Source organism: Danio rerio, chromosome 11 (genome assembly GCF_049306965.1).
Source record: "Danio rerio strain Tuebingen ecotype United States chromosome 11, GRCz12tu, whole genome shotgun sequence".
NCBI lineage: Eukaryota > Metazoa > Chordata > Actinopteri > Cypriniformes > Danionidae > Danio > Danio rerio.
In genome coordinates, this window is record NC_133186.1 from 5,494,310 (window position 1) to 5,516,267 (window position 21,958).

At 36.5% G+C, this 21,958-nt stretch overlaps 1 protein-coding gene across 4 annotated transcripts in view; it reads left to right on the forward strand.

Annotated features, from left to right (window-relative positions):
• The window catches only part of ptprga (protein tyrosine phosphatase receptor type Ga), a 502,971-nt gene that overhangs the window by 353,366 nt on the left and 127,647 nt on the right, over window positions 1-21,958 (forward strand). For all 4 annotated transcript variants that reach the window (NM_001329864.1, XM_073915995.1, XM_073915997.1 and 1 more), the window contains 2 exon segments: window positions 9,209-9,304; window positions 19,368-19,434. In NM_001329864.1, the coding sequence (NP_001316793.1) occupies window positions 9,209-9,304; window positions 19,368-19,434 (163 nt within the window).

The following is a 21,958-nucleotide window of genomic DNA, read 5'->3' on the forward strand; positions in this document are numbered from 1 at the left end:
TACCTCCTGGAATGTATTTAGCGCTCTCCATAAATGTATATAGGAGTACATATTCAGAATGAACCTGGGTTGATTGACTTCAATAGTATTTGTTTTCGTCCTACTATGGGATGTAACTAATGGTTATAGATTTTTAGCTCTTTTGAAAATATTTTTAATTGAGTTAGTGGAAGAAAACAACTCGTGAAGGTTTGGAAGCACTTGACGGTGAGTAAATAGTGAATAAATTATTATGTTTAGTTAAACTAACCCCATAATATTATTTAAATAAGAAAACAAGCAATCACAGTAGTTGACTTCAAAGCTGCCAGAAATTGATCATAAAGCAAAAATAAGTATATTTGACCTAAATAATACTATAAATACTATAGTACTGATTTTGCATGCAGTGTGTAGCGCTGTCGCCTCACAGCAAGAAGGTTGCTGGTTCAAGCCTCGGCTGGGTCAGATGGCGTTTTTGTGTGGAGTTTGCATGAACTCCCTGTTTGCGTGGGTTTCTTCCGGGTGCTCCAGTTTCCCCCACAAGTCCAAAGACATGTGGTGCAGGTGAATTGGGTAAGCTTAATTTTCCATAGTGTATGAGTGTGTATGGATGTTTCCCAGTAATGGGTTGCAGCTGGTAGGGCATCCGCTGCGTAAAACATATGCTGGAAAAGTTGGTGGTTCATTCCGCTGTGGCAACCCCCGATTAATAAGGGACTAAGCCGAAAAGAAAATGAATGAATGAACGTAAAGGAGTAAAGAGTAAAATTAAGTAAAGAGAAAGTAAAGAGGCCAAATGGAGGAGGCTCGTTCTTTATCCTCGCGCTGCAGATGGTCTGTTTAACTGTTTTCTTGCTAGGAAAGCATTCCATTTTCCTACTTACAAAGTCCACCATGTAAATAGCAAATGCGCCATGGTGCGACACAGCTGACTCTTAAAGGGAATGGAAGATAAGACTCTGATTGGTTTAATGCCCATTATGTTCAAAACACATCCATAAATCATTAAGAGAATAAGCACAACCCTGTTAGACCATGCACTGGGACGCAAGCTGTATTTTTCCTTCCTTGATAGAGCAAAAGTGGATTCAGACGTGCCCTTAATGCTTTTGCGCCATGTGCTTTAGACTTTGTGCCTAGATCATTAATTGCTCTAATGTTAAATATAAAGTAGATATGTTTTTGTTCCTCTTTTAGAGGTTTGAATTCAAAGAATGGAGAGCAAAAAAAGTATAAAATAAGCACAAATAATTCTGTAGAACTGTTTTACTGCACAAAGCACCAGATTAAATGCTGTATCCTGTTTTTATTACATATTTTTTATCTATTTTACAATACTTAAGCACCATCCTCCATTATTGTAAATTCTGCTCCATTGCATTTTGATTGAACAATGCCCTTTAGAGTCTTTGCATTTATTTGCATGTGTGTAAGTGTGCACGACTGTTTGTGTGTGTGTATTTAGTGTTTTAAAGGTGACCTGGCACGAAGTTCACCCCTCTCTCTCTGTGGCTATAATTTTCTATCTTTCATAAATCTGAATAAATTATTGACATTTCTGTAATGAAGTCACTGGTGGTTTAGTGTTTAGCATAGTCTATCACCCTCCTACACACACACATGACTTGTGAATATTATAACGATGATATCTTTCATACACTTAAACAGAGCACTTAGAGCAGCACAAACACCATGGGGGTGTTTAGAATCCTGTAGTATTATGATATATCTGTATCATACTGTGCTGTGTGTACTGCAAATAAAAGTTCTTGTTTTCTTTCTAGTCCTAATATCTAAAATCAAATCTATCTTCAATCAAGAAGCATTTATTAGAATTAAAATTTAGCTACATTAATAACAAGTTAAAATTCTGTGGGTTTTTCCTTGAAACAAGCTAAATAATCCACCAATGTACAATAATCATATTTCAAATAGGAAAACAAGATTTTACTTACCTCAATGGCATAATGTTTTGCTTCTAAATATACTTAATTTTGACATATTTTTCAGAAAACAAGAGGGAAATCGAACACTAGTGCGATTCAACAGAACTAAATAAGGCAGGTGTGAAAGCACCCTAAAATACCTTGTGGCTTTAAATGCAAATGAGCCTGCCCACTGTCCCTATGTGCCTTACTACAGATAAACAGCAGTCAGTGATAGAGACTGAAGCTGAAATAAGCTCATTAGTCAAGGATACCTCGTAAGTTTACTTCATGTTATTGTTATGGAGTTTATTTAAGCCTTTCTGAAATGATAAGTCTCACACAAGTGCCATTTGCAGTACACAAACACACACACATATTAGCATTGAGAGAGTTGGAACAGATATTTTAATCTCAGTTTCTTTGCAAAAAATGTTCTGTGGACGTGTATGCATGTTATTATAGAAGCATGGTGCCTGTCAATCAATCTGTGGATGGGGAAACTGCACTCCTACGTTACGTTGTGGTGGGCCTCAAAATCAATAGGGTTTGGTTCCTATGTTTATGTCAGGAAATAAAAAAAAAAGAGACTTGTTAGGTTTATCACTCCAATATGACTGTGGAAACACACGGGCGTAAATCCCGGGGGGGATGGGGGGGACATGTCCCCTCACATTCGAGGGTTGCCCCCCCCCCCCCCCCCCCCCCCGAAAAAAATATTATTTAAAAAAAACTCGCAATTGTGTAAAATATATGTATATATATATACCAAAAACAATTTACTAAGTAGAAAGAAAACCGCATTCATCATTTAAAATGCATTTAGAAACAGTTGAGTTCCCCCTCCCCTTCCTCAGAGTGGTTCGGTCCACTGCGTGCTTTCCCCAGCTCTTCTCACCAACTCACACACAAGCACACGTCAGGTGTGAGGCTGCAGCTTAGTAAATTTCAGTAAGTAATAGGGGATTTTATTCATTTTAAATAAAGCGATAATCTTCAATGTAGTTATTAAGGACTCGTTCATAAATTATTTGCAGCAAAAATGCTGATTACCGACTTGATTGTCCATGAATCTGCTGTATTAGCGGTAAAAAGGAATTATCTAGTTAGCCATAGCTTGTTGCAACGCCACAGCCGTTTCCCATGCATTGTTTAATTTGTGACGACTTGGCATAATGTTAACTTAACATTAACGACCACAATTAGCATATTGTTTAGCTGTGTATTTGCTAAATGAGCACTTTGCTACGTCCAGTCCAACCCCTCTGTATTTTTCTATAATCAGTTTCTATTCTGTTCTTAAGTGACTCAATTCATTTGAAATAAAAATGTCCTTGTTTTTATTGTTGTGATTATTTTTATGATGGTTTTACATTCTTTATGTAAAGTACTTTGAATTGCCATTGTGTATAAAATGTGCTACAGTGTAAATAAACTTGCCTGGCAGTGTCATGCATTGGATAAAATGACAGAAAATAGACATAATGGGCCCTATCATACACCCCGGCGCAGTGTGGCGCAAGGCGTGACGCAGTAGTCTTTTGGTAGTTTAAGCTTGGCGCAAGAGTCGTTTTACATTTTACATTTACATTTAGTCATTTAGCAGACGCTTTTATCCAAAGCGACTTACAACTGAGGACAAGGAAGCAATTTACACAACCAAGAGCAACAATGAATAAGTACTAAAGGCAAGTTTCAGGTCTGTAAAGTCTAAGAAGGGAAGTGTTAGTAGTTTTTTTTTTTTTTTTTTTTTTTTTTTTGTACAATTAGTGTGATATTCAAAGAGGCAATTGCAGCTTAGGAAGTGAAGTGGAGACTAAATAGTTGAGTTTTTAGTCGTTTCTTGAAAATAGCGAGTGACTCTGCTGTTCTGATGCAGTTAGGGATTTCATTCCACCAACTGGGCAGATTGAGCGTGAGCGTTCGCGAAAGTGATTTTTTCCCTCTTTGGGATGGAACCACGAGGCGACGTTCATTCACAGAACGCAAGTTTCTGGAGGGCACATAGATCTGCAGAAGTGAGTGCAGATAAGAAGGTGCTAGGCCAGAAGTCACTTTGTAGGCAAACATCAGAGTTTTGAATTTGATGCGAGCAGCAACTGGCAGCCAGTGCAAACGGACTAGCAGCGGAGTGACATGTGCTCGTTTAGGTTCATTGAAGACAACTCGTGCTGCTGCATTCTGGAGCAGTTGAAGAGGCTTGATAGAGTTAGCTGGAAGCCCAGCTAGTAGAGAGTTGCAGTAATCCAGTTTGGAGAGAACAAGAGCTTGAACAAGGAGTTGAGCTGCATGTTCAGATAAGAAGGGTCGGATCTTTCTGATGTTATAGAGTGCAAATCTGCACGATCGAGCAGTTCTAGAAATGTGGTCAGAGAAGTTTAGTTGGTCATCAATCGTTACTCCAAGGCTTTTCACCATTTTGGATGCAGTAATGGTTGCCCCATCCATCCGGATTGAAAAGTTATGGTGTAGAGTCGGGTTGGCAGAAACTACAAGCATTTCCGTTTTTGCGAGGTTCAGCTGAAGATGATGATCTTTCATCCAGTGTGAAATATCCAACAGGCAGGCTGAGATACGAGCTGGAACCGAGGGATCATCAGGATGAAAAGAGAGGTATAGCTGGGTGTCATCAGCATAGCAGTGGTAGGAGAATCCATGTCTCTGGATGACTGGTCCTAGAGATGATGTGTAGATGGAGAAGAGAAGTGGCCCAAGAACAGAGCCTTGAGGTACCCCAGTGTTTTGAGGCGTTGCGCTACGCTGTTTAAATAGCAAATGCATTAGCGCTCGTTTTTGCGCCCATAGGCGTTCTGGTCTAAGAAGGAAGGCGTTCTGAGGCGGACCGCTGGCGTGTTGCTATTTTGAGAAACTATAATAGATTTTTCATTAGACCTAAACTAACCCGGTCTAAACTCTGGGTCAGAGTTGCGCCTCGCTTACACACTGCTTAATACCTACAAGAGAGCAATAGGCAAATATCTTTACATATGAAAACAATTTAAATATTAAGGATATATATAGGATATAATAAGAATAGATATAGGATATAAATATAAAGGATTAAAATATTACAAAACATATTATTTTCTAGCCTACATAAATATGAAAAATCACTGCTTTTATGTCTTCTTCATCTCGGGAGGCTTTTTCAGTTCATTCATAACAATTTGCTTTTGATTAATATTATTATTATTAGCAGTATTATTTATTATATCCATATTTATATTTGTTTATTAAAAACAAGCTTAGATTTGCCCACCTGTCAGGTTTTAGACCATCTGGGGCACAGCATGTGTTTTAGGATATAACTCAGGTTTTTGAACACACTTCGTTATTGTTGTTCATTTATTCGTTTGCTGGAAATTAGAACTGAATTTAGAAATAGTTTTGAAACAAATCTTTGCGCTTAACAAACTAAATTAGTTATTTATAGGCTAATTGATGTCTGTGCGTAAAGGTTTCCCTATCCAAGAGCGAAAGTGAAAGTAGATCATTTATCTCTCATTGTCACGCAGTAAATGCTCTGTTTATCAGTTTTCTGTTAAAAAAAAACTGTTAACTGTTTGCTAGTGAAATGCTCATTTTTTCCACTTAGACTTACTTTGCGTCCTGTAAATAGCGAATGCGCTCTTGGCGCGACGCAGCTGGCTCTTAAAGGGAATGGGAGATGAGACTCTAATTGGTTTATTCTCAAAACACACCTATAACTCATTAAGAAAATAAACTTAACCCTTTTAGTCCATGCGCCGCGGCGCAGGGCCGGTTTTCCCGTCCTTAAATTAGCAAAAACGCGTCCTGACACGCCCTGAAAGCATTTGCGCCCTGCGTTTTGCGCTCTGCGCATGGACCGTCAAAATAGAGCCCAATATCACTTTTCAGTGCAGCTAAATGCCAAGTACAAAAAGTTTACATATAAAGCAATTTGGCTTTAAGAATGAGTGCTTATGAAAATACTAATGTCACAATATTAATCACAGGCAAAGGAGAAAGAAATGATTGAGGAACAGGCAGAGCAGGGTCAGTCAGATGCACAGTGTCAGGTAAGGGTGTTTTAAAATGTTTTTGGAGTTGTGGCTGTTCAGCAGATTTCACAGGCTCACCTATTTACAACATGATCGGTCAATTTAACAAGTGTAATGTAAACTAGTTATTATGAGTATGGAAAATGTCTTTTCCTGCATTTATTCTGCTTCAGGAGTCAGTCTGTTGACTGTAAACAACACAACAAACAATGCAATAAGTAGTTTTTAAGAAAAAATTGCTTTATCTTTGAACCTGATAAAAGCTTTGAAAAATAATCATAATGACGTAGTCTCCATGCTATAATAATAATGATGAAACCATTTCTAACTGCAGGGACATATCTTTATTAGTATTATCTAGACATATCTTAATTCGGCTGTATTATTTGTGTCCCCTTCAAAAAAAATGCTTGTAAGAAATTTTATATTTATTGTCCGCCCCTACTGTTAAATCAGATTTACGCCCATGACTATACCTACACACACTTTTGTCCAAACAGCTTACAAAAGTTGATTTTCATCATAGGTGCCCTTTAACAAACAAGAAAACAAAGCCAAAACCAATATAAAAACAGTTCATATATCATCAGTGTAAAGCCTGACGCATCTTTGACTTGATTTCCAGAGTAATCTTAGCGTTCCTCTTCCTCGTCGACAGTCTGTCACCTCTCCTCCTGACTGAATACAAACAGACTGCAGACAGCGAGAGGTTAAGATTCTCATGACCCTGTTATGTTAATCTTCCTCTCTGTCTGCTTGTTTGCTTTCATTTGCGAGCGTGTTCTCAGAAATTGCCCAGATATTTATGTCATTAATCACTGCCTGTAAGACACATCGCCGCGGATGGAGGTGTTAAGCTGAACGCCTGTATATGCTCGTGAATTCTCCGATCTGGAGCTATGGAGGTGTTTTGAGACTGAATTAGATCAAAGTGGGCCTCGTGTAAGGATTACAGGGGCGAGGAAAATACAGCAGGCGTAATATTGACAACTCGAACACAGAATTGGAGTGAAACAAGATGATGTGGACAGCAACAAGGCTTTTTTTTTCGTGATGTTAGGGGCTTAGGACTGTGGGGTATATAAGTAATGCTACTGATCTTTTGTGGAGATGTAAAATTCATTGTTGTTGTTTTCGTTTGAGCTGCTGATTGATTTCAGAAAATTGTGCAATCGGCATGTAATACCTCGGCACCTCGAGTGCATTTGGAGAAACTTGATAAGCAGGCAGATGTTTTATTAAAGGTCTTTGCGCACCAAGGGCCCTATCATACACCCGGCGCAGTGGGGCACAAGACGCGACGCAATAGTCTTTTGGTAGTTTCAGCTTGGCGCAAGAGTCATTTTGAGGCGTTGCGCTACGCTGTTTAAATAGCAAATGCATTAGCGCTCATATGTGCGCCCATAGGCGTTCTGGTCTAAAAAGGAAGGCGTTCTGAGGCGGACCGCTGGCGCGTTGCTATTTTGAGAAACTAAAATAGATTTTTCATTAGACCAAAACTAACCCGGTCTAAACTCCGGCACAGAGTTGCGCCTCGCTTACACACTGCTTAATACACACAAGAGAGCAATAGGCAAATATCTTTACATATGAAAAAATTTAAATATTAAGGATATATATAGGATATAATAAGAATAGATATAGGATATAAATATAAAGGATTAAAATATTACAAAACATATTATTTTCTAGCCTACATAAATATGAAAAATCACTGATTTTATGTCTTCTTCATCTCGGGAGGCTTTTTCAGTTCATTCATAACAATTTGCTTTTGTTTAATGTCATTACTATTAGCAGTATTATTTATTATATCCATATTTATATTTGTTTTATTAAAAACAAGCTTCGATTTGCCCACCTGTCAGGTTTTAGACCATATGGGGCACAGCATGTGTTTTAGGATATAACTCAGGTTTTTGAAGACATTTTGTTATTGTTATTCATTTATTCGTTTACTGGAAATTAGAACTGAATTTAGAAATAGTTTTGAAACAAATCTTTGCGCTTAACAAACTAAATAAGTTATTTAAAGGCTAATTGATGTCTGTGCGTAAAGGTTTCCCTATCCAAGAGTGAAAGTGAAAGTGATCCATTATCTCTCATTCTCACGCAGTAGATGCTCTGTTTAACAGTTTTCTGTTAAAAAACTGTTAACTGTTTGCTAGTGAAATGCTCATTTTTTCCACTTACACTTACTTTGCGCCCTGTAAATAGCGAATGCGCTCTTGGCGCGACGCAGCTGGCTCTTAAAGGGAATGGGAGATGAAACTAATTGGTTTATTCTCAAAACACACCTATAACTCATTAAGAAAATAAACTCAACCCTTTTAGAACATGCGCCACGGCGCAAAGCAGATTTTCCCGTCCTTAAATTGGCAAAAACGCGTCCTGACACGCCCTGAAAGCGTTTGCACCCTGCGTTTTGCGATCTGCGCATGGACCGTCAAAATAGAGCCCCAAGCATGATAACTATAAAGATAACAATAAAGATGTTCAAGTTTGTGTATTTATGGAGAAATTGAACACATTCTCATCACTACTGAGCTGTAATCAAGTATTTTTATGTAGGAATTGCATTTTTCAATACAGCGACAGCAGTATTTTCTCATCCACTAATCATCGTCATAATGACAGAAAGATGAAGTGACTCTGGTGGGAAGTTTTGTCTTGGATTCCCCAGTCATTCGGAGTCTTTGTTTTTAGCTGATGTTTTATTATTTCCTTTGCCTCTCTCCAGAGCTCCACGCGTCTGCTGTTTCTCCATTGTTAAATCTGCGCCTTTTATTGACACAACACTGATCACTATCTGCCAACGAGAATATCCTTCATCTTTGTTGTCTTTTTTTGAAGCATTTTGTGGGAAAAGGTATTGACGCTGGAGAATAACAAATGCCCGCTGCCAATATAGACAGGCGTCGGAGGCGTCCATGGAGATTTGAGCACATTTATTAGCCTGATCTACTGCCAAAGATCCCATCAAAGTGATAAGAGGATGGACAGGGCCAAGACGTTTTGGACTGGAAGCACCCGGAGGCCGAACTCTCTCAGGAGATTACAGGATGAGTCGGATTAGAGGCCATGAGATTATGAGATATTAGCTTTGATAATGGACTGTGTGCTTGGTCTGTGATAATGTAAGAATTACCATCTGATTGGCTGAAGGTCTCGGGCTAACAGGATTCTCTCTCTCTCTCTCTCTCTCTCTCTCTCTCTCTCTCTTTCTCTCTCTCTCTCTCTCTCTCTCTCTCTCTCTCTCTCTCTCTTTCTCTAACACAGATGCAGATCTTCATGTATAACTCGGATGACTTTGACAGCCTTAACACAGCCATACGGGAGAAGCGAGTAATTGCGGCCATGGCTGTCTTCTTTCAGGTGAGAGCTGACTCGTTTGAAAGCATCTTCATGTTTAGCCGCCGTGCTTTGTCAGTGCTAAGTGCTAGCATTAAAAAGCATTGATTTTGTAACAAGGTTCTCTCTTGTCCCATTAAGTTCAGTGATACTGAAGATTCTCACTCAGAGAAAACACACTGCTGCTGTTTTCTATATGGAAAAACACGCGCACACTTTCCACGCTGCTCCTTTGTCGAGCCCGCTGCGCTAATCACAAAACAACAATTTAAGGCTCACAATCCTTTGCTAGAAACTGTGTGTGTGTGTGTGTGTGTGTGTGTGTGTGTGTGTGTGTGTGTGTGTGTGTGTGTGTGTGTGTGTGTGTGTGTGTGTGTGTGTGTGTGTGTGTGTGTGTGTGGGTTTGTATTCTCACATTTTGAGAAATTACACATCTGTCAGTTCAGTCAGGCTGTAATAATCCCGAGTTCAAAAGACTCATCAAACACTTCAAGAAACAATTGGCAAAGAGCATAGCGGGAGCGAGTGTGTGAAGTCTTGCCTTCAGATTGTCCCCGCAGTATATAAACCTTCTTCTACACTGTAATAAGCGATTCATTGACTTTACTTTAACAAAAAGTGAGTAAACATGTTGCCTTAAAATTGTTAAGTAAATTAATTTTGTGTTTAGTTTTAAAATTTAAAGTCAAATGGGACCTATTATGCCCCTTTTTGCAAGATTTAAAATTTGATAAATATTCTGATTTACAGGTTACGCTAGACAGACCCCAAATAATATATATATATATATATATATATATATATATATATATATATATATATATACAGTTAAAGTCAGAATTATTAACCCCCCTTTGTGTTTTTCTCTTTTAAATATTTCCCAAATGATGTTTAACAGAGCAAGGAAATTTTCACAGTATGTCTAATAATATTTTTTCTTCTAGAGAATGTCTTATTTGTTTTATTTCAGCTTGTATAAAAGCAGTTTAAAATTTTTTTTAAACATTTTAAGGTCAATATTAAGCTATTTTTTTCTTCGATGATCTACCTAATTACCCTAATCTGCCTAGTTAAACCTTTAAATATCACTTTACGCTGTATAGAAGTGTCTTAAATAATATCTAGTAAAATATTATTTACTGTCATTATGGCAAAGATAAAAGAAATCAGTTATTAGAAATGAGTTATTAAAATTATTTTGATTATAAATGTGTTGAAGAAACCTTCTCTACGTTAAACAGAAATTGGGGAGAGAAAAAAACAGGGGGGCGAATAATTCTGATGTCAACTGTGTTTTTGTATACATCATTTACCATAGTAGGTAGCCTACTATGTTAGGTGTGCAATCTGACACAATGACACAAATCATAAAAATATGATGTCAAGACAAGATCAAAAGTGTTCTACTTTGCCAGTATTTAACCAATAGCGTCTCTGCAACAAAGTGATGTCATGCCGCACACATTGCCCCTTCTGTGTGAAGTCAAGAAAGAGGTCTAAGTCTGTGCCACTGCATAACTATAGATATGTTAAAAACACCTCACCATTTTTCTCACCAAGGGGCTGTTGAATTTTCACCAGATGTTGGTAACAACCAAAGAAATCTATATATGAAAAGAAAACAAATCTAATTAGCTTATAAATTAAGTTATGTGTAATAAAATGACACAAAATAAAAATGGAAAATTAAATGTTCATTCAATACAGGCTCATTGTGAAAACGTACCCCTGTATACATTTCTGGAGAGCACGAATTATGTAGCCAAAGCCACGTTTGGCTGCATTTTAAATGAACAATGGTATGGCGACTTGAGACACAGAGAGGAGTTGACCGTGACGATCAAAAATGGCAAAGAACGATTCCAGAAAGCAGCTAAAACAAAAACAAAAGGCAAAAAACAAATAATCAAATACAAAAGAGGGTGAGAGCATGGTAATGTCTGAAAGCGTTAAAAATCAGGCTTTCTTTTTCTGGATTGCTTTTAAAAAGTTTGGATACGTTTAGGGAAGGGGGTATTCGGGTCAACCTATGCTTTTAAAAACACTATTGGTTGGATTTAGGGAAGGGGGTGGGTGTGGTTATCAGTTGATCGATTGGTCAGTTAGTCAAGAGCGACATCTGGTGGATTTTCGTGAGAACAGCAGGCGTGAAAAAACGCCTGGGAAATATTTCACACTGTCCAGAAATGTATAGAGGGGTACGCATCAATAATGAGCCTGGGCTGGTTTCATTATTACAGGCATCATTAGAAATGGACTGAAAATTTAATTGTGGAGCGTTACACAGACCTGTTTGCTAGACAAACATTAAAATCTTCTCCACTGGGTTTTTGTGGAGTGCAAAAGAAATTCTGCACGTCACCACCAAAACTCAGAAGACTAATCAACAATGACATTTCAAGATTTCAATTTGAAGGGAAAGCCTATAAATCTTGCCTGACTTGAGTTTATTTCCCTCCAAACCCTCCATTTCATTCTCGTTTTCAGTTATCTAAGGAAATCCTTGTAACGTGTGTCTCGCTCGATATCTCTTTTTATTTGGAGCACCATCGTCTTTATTGCCCAAACATTTAGTCTATCTGTCCCTGATCAAGGAAGGTAGCAGTTGTAACATCTGCCATGATGCATTCACGGGCTTATTTACAAGACACATGTCTACACGTTATAAGCGCAGCAATTAGCGGTTAGCATTTAGCCAGAGTTTTTCCTTAATACAATTTGAAGGTTTGTTGGTGGCCCAGGACTCTTTCAGGTTGTATATAATTTATTTGTTGGTTATTGTTTCACGTTATGGCCATGGACTGGACTGCTTTATAGCTTGCAGTTATTTGCATTCCTCATTTACTTTTAATCAATAGCAGGGCTTACTTCTCTTTTTTCCTCTCTCTTCATTCTGTGGTACAGCTCACAGCTGCCGTATTAAACCCCTCACTCTGAGCTCAATACAATAAATGAGCGTTTTTATTTTCCATCTGCTTAAATGGTCTTTGAACTTTATCGATTTGCATGTGCTATTTTTACTTGTGAGGTGAAGCCGAGCTCTTAAACTGAGTTTAAAGCAGTTTGCTGCTGTTTATTTTACCTCAGGGTTTGTTCTACAAGGAAGTGCAGGTGTTTGTGGGTTGTGGATGACCTCTAGCCGGCATGCACTCATTTGTAGATTGCCTACAGTACTGCTACCCATATAAACACAATGTTGAACATAATATTCATTTTAATAAAGATAGAATTTTAAATATAAGATAAACTTAAAGGGTGTCACGGTGGCGCAGTGGGTAGCAAGATCACCTTACAGCAAGAATGTTGCTGGTTCGAGCTTCAGCTGGGTTAGTTGGCATTTCTGTGTGAAGTTTGCATGTTCTCCCTGTGTTGCTGTGGGTTTCCTCCGGGTGCTCTGGTTTCCCTCACAGTCCAAAGTCATGCGCCAGAGGTGTATTGAATAAGTTAAATTATAAATATATTTTTCATAAAGGGGTTAATAATCTCAACATGGGCTCATTGTGAAAACGTACCCCTGTATACATTTCTGGAGAGCGCAAATTATGTAGCCAGAGCTGCATTTCAGCTTTAAAACGAATGCTACTGAGCGGTTTGACGCTTTGGACAGCTTCTGTTCCTTTTCGCGCTACCAGCTGACTGCTTATCTCCATGCTTACGGCTTTTCCACTGTTACCAGTTTGCTCAGTTGCTCGCCACGTACGTCGGTGGACTTAAGACAAAGAGGGTAGTTGTCTGGACAACATGGTTCGAGTCTGCTATAGAACGGTTCCAGAAAGGAGGTAAAACAGGAAACAAAAGGCAAAAAATAGAACAAGGTGACAACGTGGTAAGATCTGAAAATGTGATAAAAAAAAAAAATCAGGTGGCCGTGAGGGCTTTTCTTTTTTTGGATTGCTTTTGAAAACTCTGTCGGTTGGGTTTAGGGAAGGCGGTGGGTGGGAGGTTAGGTCAGTCAGTCAGTCAGTCAGTCAGTCAATAGCAGCCTCTGGTGGATTAACGTGAGAACAGCAGGTGCAAATGCCACTCGCGAAAGAAAATTGAGATCTAAAATGGCATACACGGTGGCCTCTGGTAGATTTGCAAAAACAAAAACTCAAAAAAAAAAAAAACTCCTAGTACGTATTTCACACTGTCCAGAAATATATATAGGGGAACATATCAATGATGAGCCTGGGTTGAATAATATTGAAATTAAAATTAATTTTTTAACATGAAAAACTGCTTTTTGTACATGATGATGATAATAATAATAATAATAATAATAATATATTATGACCCACTGTCCTCCAACAAAACTTCATTCTTCACAAACAAAAGAGAAAAAAAACTATTATAGGAATATTATGAAAATTGCTCTGTCAAACATCACTTGGGAAATCTTTGAAAAAGAATTACAATTTCACAGGAGGGCTAATAATTTTGCTTTCGACTGTAATTGATGACACAGTTTTCCTTTGTGCAGTAAACCATCCCTTTAAGTGTCCTCCATTGTCAGTCTGATGTTGTTGACTTGCTGAGACCTCACACCGTCTCTCTCTTTTCCTCCGGCCCCGACACTTTTGGCCTCGTCATTTTTCACACGCTCTGGCCGTAGCTGTCCTGAGGCCAGCCATTCCTGCTACTAAAATAAGAAAAATATGCCGCTTGCAGATTCCGTGTTTTGCTCTACACACAGTGCCACTCCAATCTCCTCATGCTTCAAAGAACAACACATCTGTCAGAGCACATCTATCTATCTATCTATCTATCTATCTATCTATCTATCTATCTATCTATCTATCTATCTATCTATCTATCTATCTATCTATCTATCTATCTTCTATCTATCTTCTATCTATCTATCTATCTATCTATCTACGTCATCGTCGTCTGTCCGTCCGTCCGTCTGTCTATCTATCTATCTAGCTATCTATCTATTTTTTTATATCTGTCTGTGTCTGTTGTTCTGTCAGTCTATGTGTCGGTTGGTTCTTTGTCTGGCTATATGTCTGTTGTTTGGTCAGTCATTATTTGTTTTTCTATTTGCATGTGTTGTTCTCTCGTTTTTTATATCATATGTTTGGTATTAACATGTCAATCAATATCTGTTTTCATCCATCCATCCTTTATTTAGTTTTTGTTTGGTCTGTCAGTTTCTCTATCTCTCTGTCTCTCTGTTTTACTGTCTTTTACTATCTGCAGTTCTTGCGATTTCTGTTCCCTGTCATTGAGTTTCTGCCTGTGCCTTTTCTGTCCTTTTCAATTGTCTATTTTGCTGTCTTTCGCTCTGTTGGTCTGTCATTCTACTTGCTGTCTGTTTGTCTGCCATCTATTTGTCTTTCTGTTATGTGACCTCATTGAAGATTCTTTAAGAATGTAATCTGACTGTGAGAACAGTTCAGCACAACTGTAGTGCAGACGTGTGCCATTCACTCTCAGTGCCCACTTCCTGTGTGGAGCTTCTGGAATTCTCTTTCATGCAAGAAACAGCACAAGTGTGTTCAAAGAGCCTGGAGAGATTTATGAAAAAGAGAGAAAGACAGTAGCTGAGGGCCAGTGGAAGTGTGTGAATCCTTCTCTTTTAGCCTCATGGGAATGTTGGTTAGATTGGCTAACCAGCACTGGCCTCCCTGATACACAACAAGCACACAAACACATTTTTGTGTTTTATGAGGACTCTCTATAGGCGTAATTTTGATTTATGAGGACACATATTCACCTTATAAATTGCCTAAATGTAGTTATACCTAGGTCATACATACATGTCCTCATAAACCATCTGAATGTTGTTATACCCAGGTCATAGATACGTATCTTCATAAACCACCTCAATGTTGCAATATGTAGGTCATAGACCAGGGGTGTCCAGACTTTGTTCTCCAGAGCCGGTGTCCTGGAATGTTTAGCTCCAAACCCTATTCAAACACACCTGAACCAGCTATTCAATGTCTTACTAGATATACTAGAAACTTCATGTCTTCCCTCGAGGACCGAGTTTGCACAGCCAGGTCATAGATACATGTCCTTATAAACCATCTCAGTGTTGTAATACCTAGGTCATAGACACATATCATCATAAACCACCTCAATATTGAAATACCTAGGTCTTAGACCAGGGGTGCCCAAACCCGATCCTTAAGGGCCGGTGTCCTAGAGAGTTTAGCTCCATTGCAATCAATCACACTAAACAAGCTAATCAAGCTCTTACTAGAAATACTAGAAACTTCCTGGTGTGTTGAAGCAAGTTGGAGCTAAACTTAGCAGGACACTGGCTCTCCAGGGCAGAGTTTGGACAACCTGTCAAATACACATTTTCTTATAAACCACATCAATGTTGTTATACCTAGGTCATAGATACATGTCCTTAAAAACCGTCTCAGTGTTGTAATTCCTAGGTCATAGACACATGTCCTCATAAACCACCTCAATGCTGTACTAACTAGGTCATGAACCAGGGGTTTCCAAACTCGCTCCTAGAGAGCCGGTGTTCTGGAGAGTTTAGCTCCAACCCCAAGCAATCACACTGAACCAGCTAATCAAGCTCTTACTAGATATGGTAGAAACTTCCAGGTAAGTTGAAGCAAGTTAGAGCTAAACTCGCTCTCCAGGACAAAGTTTGGACACCCCTGTCATATACATATATCCTCATGTTACCACATTTATCTTGTAATACCTAGGTCATAGAGACATGTCCTCATAAACCACCTCAATGTTGTAATACCTTGGCCACAGAACAGGGATTTTCAGTTAAACTCCAACCCTAATCAATTACACCAAATCAACTAATCAAGTTCTTACGAGATATAATAGAAACTTCTAGGTGTGTTGAAGCAAATTGGAGTTAAACTCAGAAAGTCACCGGCCCTCCAGGCCCTAGTTTAGACACCCTTGCCATAGACGCATGTCCTCATAAAATACATTAATGCTGTACTACCTATGTCATAGACACATGTCCTCATAAACCACCTCAATTTTGTAATGCCTAGGTCAGATCAGGGGTGCCCAAACTCGCTCCTAGAGAGCCGGTGTCCTAGAGAGTTTAGCTCCAACCCCAGGCAATCACCCTGATGCAGCTAATCAAGCTCTTACTAGATATAGTAGAAACGTATAGGTGTGTTAAAACAAGCTGGGGCTAAACTTAGCAGGACACTGGCTCTCCAGGACAGAGTTTGGACTCCCCTGTCATATACAAATATCCTCATAAACCACATTTATCTTGTAATACCTAGGTCATAGAGACATGTCCTCAATAACCACCTCAATGTTGTAATTCCTAGGCCATAGACCAGGGGTTTCCCAATTCTGTCCTAGAGGACCGGTCTCCTGGAGAGTTTAGCTCTATCCCTAATCAATCAAAGCAAATCAGCTAATCAAGCCTTTAAAAGATATAATAGAAACTTCCAGTTGCGTTGAAGCAAGTTGGAGCTAAACTCAGAAGGACACCGGCCCTCCAGGACTTAGTTTGGACACCCCTGTCATATACACATGTCCTCATAAACTACATAAATGTTGTAATACCTAGGTCATAGACACATGTCCTCATAAACCACCTCGATGTTGTAATACCTAGGTCATAGACATGTTCTCATAAACCACCTCTAAATTGTAATGCTTAAGGTCATAGACACATATCCTCATAAACTACCTACGTGTTGTAATATCTAGGTCATTATCACATGTCCTTATAAAACACCTCAATGCTGTAATACCTAGGTCATGTTTCATATTTTATTTATTTTAGATACATCATACACTTGCTTTGTTTACCAAAGACATGGATCTTATTGGAATTGCATCATAAACCTTAAACAAATATTTAAAAGTTGTTGTTTTTTTTTTTTTTTAGTGTTTAGGTTTTTAGTTATTTTTCTTTCAAAATCATTCCACATAAATCTGCATTTTTTTTTAACAATATTCTGTTAAGAAATAGCAAAAAACGTCCACATCATCCATGTCATTATACACATTACTGTCCTTGTAAACCACCAAAACCAGCAAACACACACTTACCTCTTTATTCAACCCTATAGGGTCTCCTTAAAAACCCAAACCTCCATTTAATATACATCTATCAAAAAAGAAGCAAAGGAAATGTTCTCCACCTGTTCCCCTGATCTGTGCTTTTTTTGGGTCAAGATTGTTGAAATTATTTCCAAACCCTTTTATTTTTTTGTATATAGTCAACACTGAGTAAGCTCTCAGTCTCTTTCTGTAGCGCACGTACACTCACACACACACGCACATTAAAGGTCAGTATTGTGGCTTCTCCCTTTCATATTTTATTGCATACTGGAGTCTTTTGTCTGTGTTCAACAATTCAGTGGGTTCAGGTGCATCTTAAACATAGGCGGCTTTTGAAGCAGTATGAGGCATAATGGCTTCTCTGGCTTCTCTTCTTATGTGAGTGTGTGTTTATGTGTGATTGCAATCATTTTGCTTTTATGACATCAGCACAGAGCACCAACATCATGTGCTCCGCTCAGACTATTTGCCAGTCTTTGTGTGTGTGTGTGTGTGTGTGTGTGTGTGTGTGTGTGTGTGTGTGTGTGTGTGTGTGTGTGTGTGTGTGTGTGTGTGTGTGTGTGTGTGTGTGTGTGTGTCTAAAATGGCTTTGGTAGTATTGGATTAACCTAAATAAATGTTAACGCATTACATAAAAATGTAATTAACAGAACTGCTAGTTTGTATTTTGTGTTTAACTAGTAGGGTTTATCTGTTTTATTGTATGGTATGTGCATTTGTTTATTTATTTATTGTGTTTAACTTTGAATTATTTTATGTTTGTATTTATTTATTGTGTTTATATTTATTCATATATTTATTTTTTTATTGTATGATTATATTTGTATTTATTTGCTTATTTCTTATGTTTATATTTTATTCATTTATTGTGTTATTTATTTATTTTTATTTGTTTGCTTGTTTGTTTATTTATTTATTGTGTCAAACTTTATATTGATTTATTATATGTTATTATTTATTCATTGCATGTTTATATATTATTTATTTATCATTGTATGATTATATTTTTATTTATTTGCTTATTTATTATATTTGTTTTTTGTTGTATGTTATTATTTATTTATTTATTTATTTATTTTATGTTGATGTGCATTTATTTATTTATTGTATGTTTATGTGCATTTATTTATTTATCGTGTTTTTTTGTATTGATTTATAATTTGTTATTTATTTATTGTGTTTATATTTATTTATTTATTGTTGAATAATTATATTTGTATTTATTTGCTTATTTATTTATCATGTTTATATTTTATATATTTAGTTATGTATTGTTATTTTTATTTATAATGTTCATATTTATTTATTGTTTCTATCTTTGTGTTGATTTATTATATGTTATTATTTATTTATTGTAAGTTTATATGTATTTATTTATTGTTTTATGATTGTATTTTTATTTATTTGCTTGTTTATTGTGTTAAAATTGTATTTATTTATTGTATGTTATTTTTTAATAATTATATGTTTATATTTATTTATTATTTTTTATTGTATTATTATATTTTATTTATTTGCTTATGTATTTACTGTGTTTTTATGTATTTATTTATTTGTTGTTATTTTTTATTTATTAAATGTTTTTATTTTTTATTATTGTATGTTTATATGTTTATATTTATATTTGTTTATATTTACTTATATTTATTTATTGTATGTTTATATGTTTATTTATTTATATATTTATTTATTGTGTTTATCTTTGCATTGATTTATTATATGTTATTATGAATTTATTGTATGCTGATTTATTTATGAATTTATTATTGTATGATGATTATATTTTATTTTTTGCTTATTTGTTTATTGTGTTTATATTTTATTTATGGTATGTTATTTTTTATCATATATTTATTGTTTATTTATTTATTATTTTTAGTTTTGGATTGATTTCTATGTTATTATTTATTTATTGTAAGTATTTATTTAGTTATACAGTTTTTATTGTTTATATATTTTTATTTATTGTTATTTTATTTATTGTATGTTTTTATTTATAAATTTCTTTCTTTTTTCAATCTTTCTGTCTGTCTGCCTACATAAATGTGAAAGTCATTCTTCTTTTGCTTTTTGTTTTCTTTCTCAGGTTGATTTCAAGGACAATCCTGCAGTAGATCCCATCATTCATGGTCTAAGAGGAGTGGTGCATCATGGTAAGTGAATGTTTCTACAGAAAATGAGTGTTCGCTGCTGAAATCTATCAAATATTAGTTTTATTAGTCACATGTTTCATTGGCCATTAAAGCACTGACTCGCTCTTAAGTTGATGACTGACATGTCTACATGCTGAAATGATGATGATGATGATGATGATGATGATGATGATAATGATGATGATGATGATGATAATGATGATGATGACGATGACGATGATGATGATCATGATGGTATGGAATCAACAGATCTGGCTATCATGCTACACACTGTGCCACCGTGCAGTCCACCTCAAACGTTTTTTTTTAAATGAAAAGCAGTTTTTTTTTCCAGAAAAACTAAAAGAAATGAGACCCTCTGCAGACGAAAGAATATTATAGGAAATACTGTGAAACACTTGGGAAAAATTTGAAAAATAAAAAACATTTCATAGGAGGGCTGATCAACTGTGTTTATATGCACACGCTGTAACATTTCCAAGCCTAAACACACAATCACACCACACAACTGTAATAATTAAACTAATAATCAAATCAGAAAGTAAAAAAAGCTACCACTGGCCCATCAGAACACGTTTCACATTAAAACAGTTGTATAATCACAAAGTTCCATTAGCCTTTGGTCTGAGCAACTGCCCTGGAGAATCGTCAGTCTATAGCGATCGCTGATTGGCTTCTGTACTAGAAGGCGGGGCTTCTACGCTTTTCCCTATTCAAACTATACAAGTGAGACATCTTGTGCATTCTATAGTCTTTAATAATAATGAAGAAATAAAGAAACTTATGGTTTATTTTAAAACAATATGGTTTCCGTGGGGTCTTAAAAAGCCTTAAAATGTTCTATATTTCAAAAAGAAAACTTCACTGAAATATTGTGTTGTGTGTCTTGTGTGCATTTTAAACAGATCTTTAATTTTCCAGGTCTTAAAAAATCGGGCCAACATCCATCCAATCACCAATACATCTTAATAAAATCAGGGAAAGTAACCTAAAAACAATTACACAGTTCTTCTGATAATAACAGAGCAATAAAACCCAAAATGACCAACCTAAACCAGCTTAAACCAGCTTGATCAGCTTGATGCTGCTTTTGGCTGGGAGCTAGGCTAGGCTGGTCAAGCTGGTTTTAGCTGCTCATCTCCCAGCCTGACCGACAGTCTGGAATGGCCAAAACCCCTCTAAAACCAGCCTAGTTAAGCAGCTAAAACCAGCTGTTTAAAATAAGCAGGTTTTTTCAGCAGGGAAATATGGGGGAATAGACATAATATTTGTTTTTAAAAAGGCATGAAACTTAAGGTTTTATAACAGAAATGCATTGGCTTGAATAGAAGTTACACTCAATAAGTTTAGACTAAAAGCAAACAAATACATATTTATGTAATTACCTCCATAATAATTATTTTTTTATTCATATATACTTATACTTTCATGTTAAACTTATTATTAAAAAAAAATAAATACTATGGTGAAAAAATACAACTATTATTTTCTTGTTTTGACACATTTAAGTATGTCACTAGGAAACATTAATATATATATATATATATATATATATATATATATATATATATATATATATATATATATATATATATATATATATATTTTTTTTTTTTTTTTTTTTTTTTTTTTTTGACATAAGATTGACATTGTATCCTAATGTTGTTGGAACGTTGCATTTTGCTTGGAACTGAAAATCAGGTTGACGTCAAATCTAAAATTAATCAAATATCAACGTCTAATGATGTTACCGCTTGACGTTTTGTAGACATTACCACTATGATATCTATCAGACATTGGATTTTGGTTGCAGTGACCGGTTTTGCTGGCTCGACGTTGGGTTTTGGTCACTTTCCAACACAACCTATAATCAACCAAATATAAACATCATTTGACGTTGTTATTGGACGTCAAAATAACGTTATCCTTACTCTGACTAGACAATGAATTTTGATCACCAAACCTCACAACCTAAATCGAACCTAATATAAACATCTTATGACACCTGCTGGACCTGATCATGCAACAACTATGGCTACATTTAAGAAAAAATAGCAATACTTTTTACTCCTACTAAGATTTAAACTGTGCTATTAGCACAAAAAGATCATTTGGATTTGAGAAGATAATTGTAGCCCCCCATAATAAAATCCTAAGATGAGATGACCCTTAATAGTCATCTGTGGTGTTTCTTTAGTGCACGTCCACACATTAAAAGCTCTGAAACGATGAAGACGCCACCAGCTGCTCCCAGCGTGAACTGAGCTGTAAATTCCATAATGCTGAGATGAAACGGCGACGTCTGTCCACCAGCAAATTGACGTCTTTAAGGATTTCTTAGTTAATATACTCTTGTTCTGCCTGCTTTTCAGTCATCTCAGGAACATGCCTCCATGTGTCCGTGCCAAGTTTAAAGGCACGCAGAGGCTTTGATGGTAATTACCAGACTGCGATTTGTGCTGCCCACTGAGACAGTCCAAGAAAGTGTGCGAGAGAGCGAGAATGACGAAGTCGTGGTGTAATC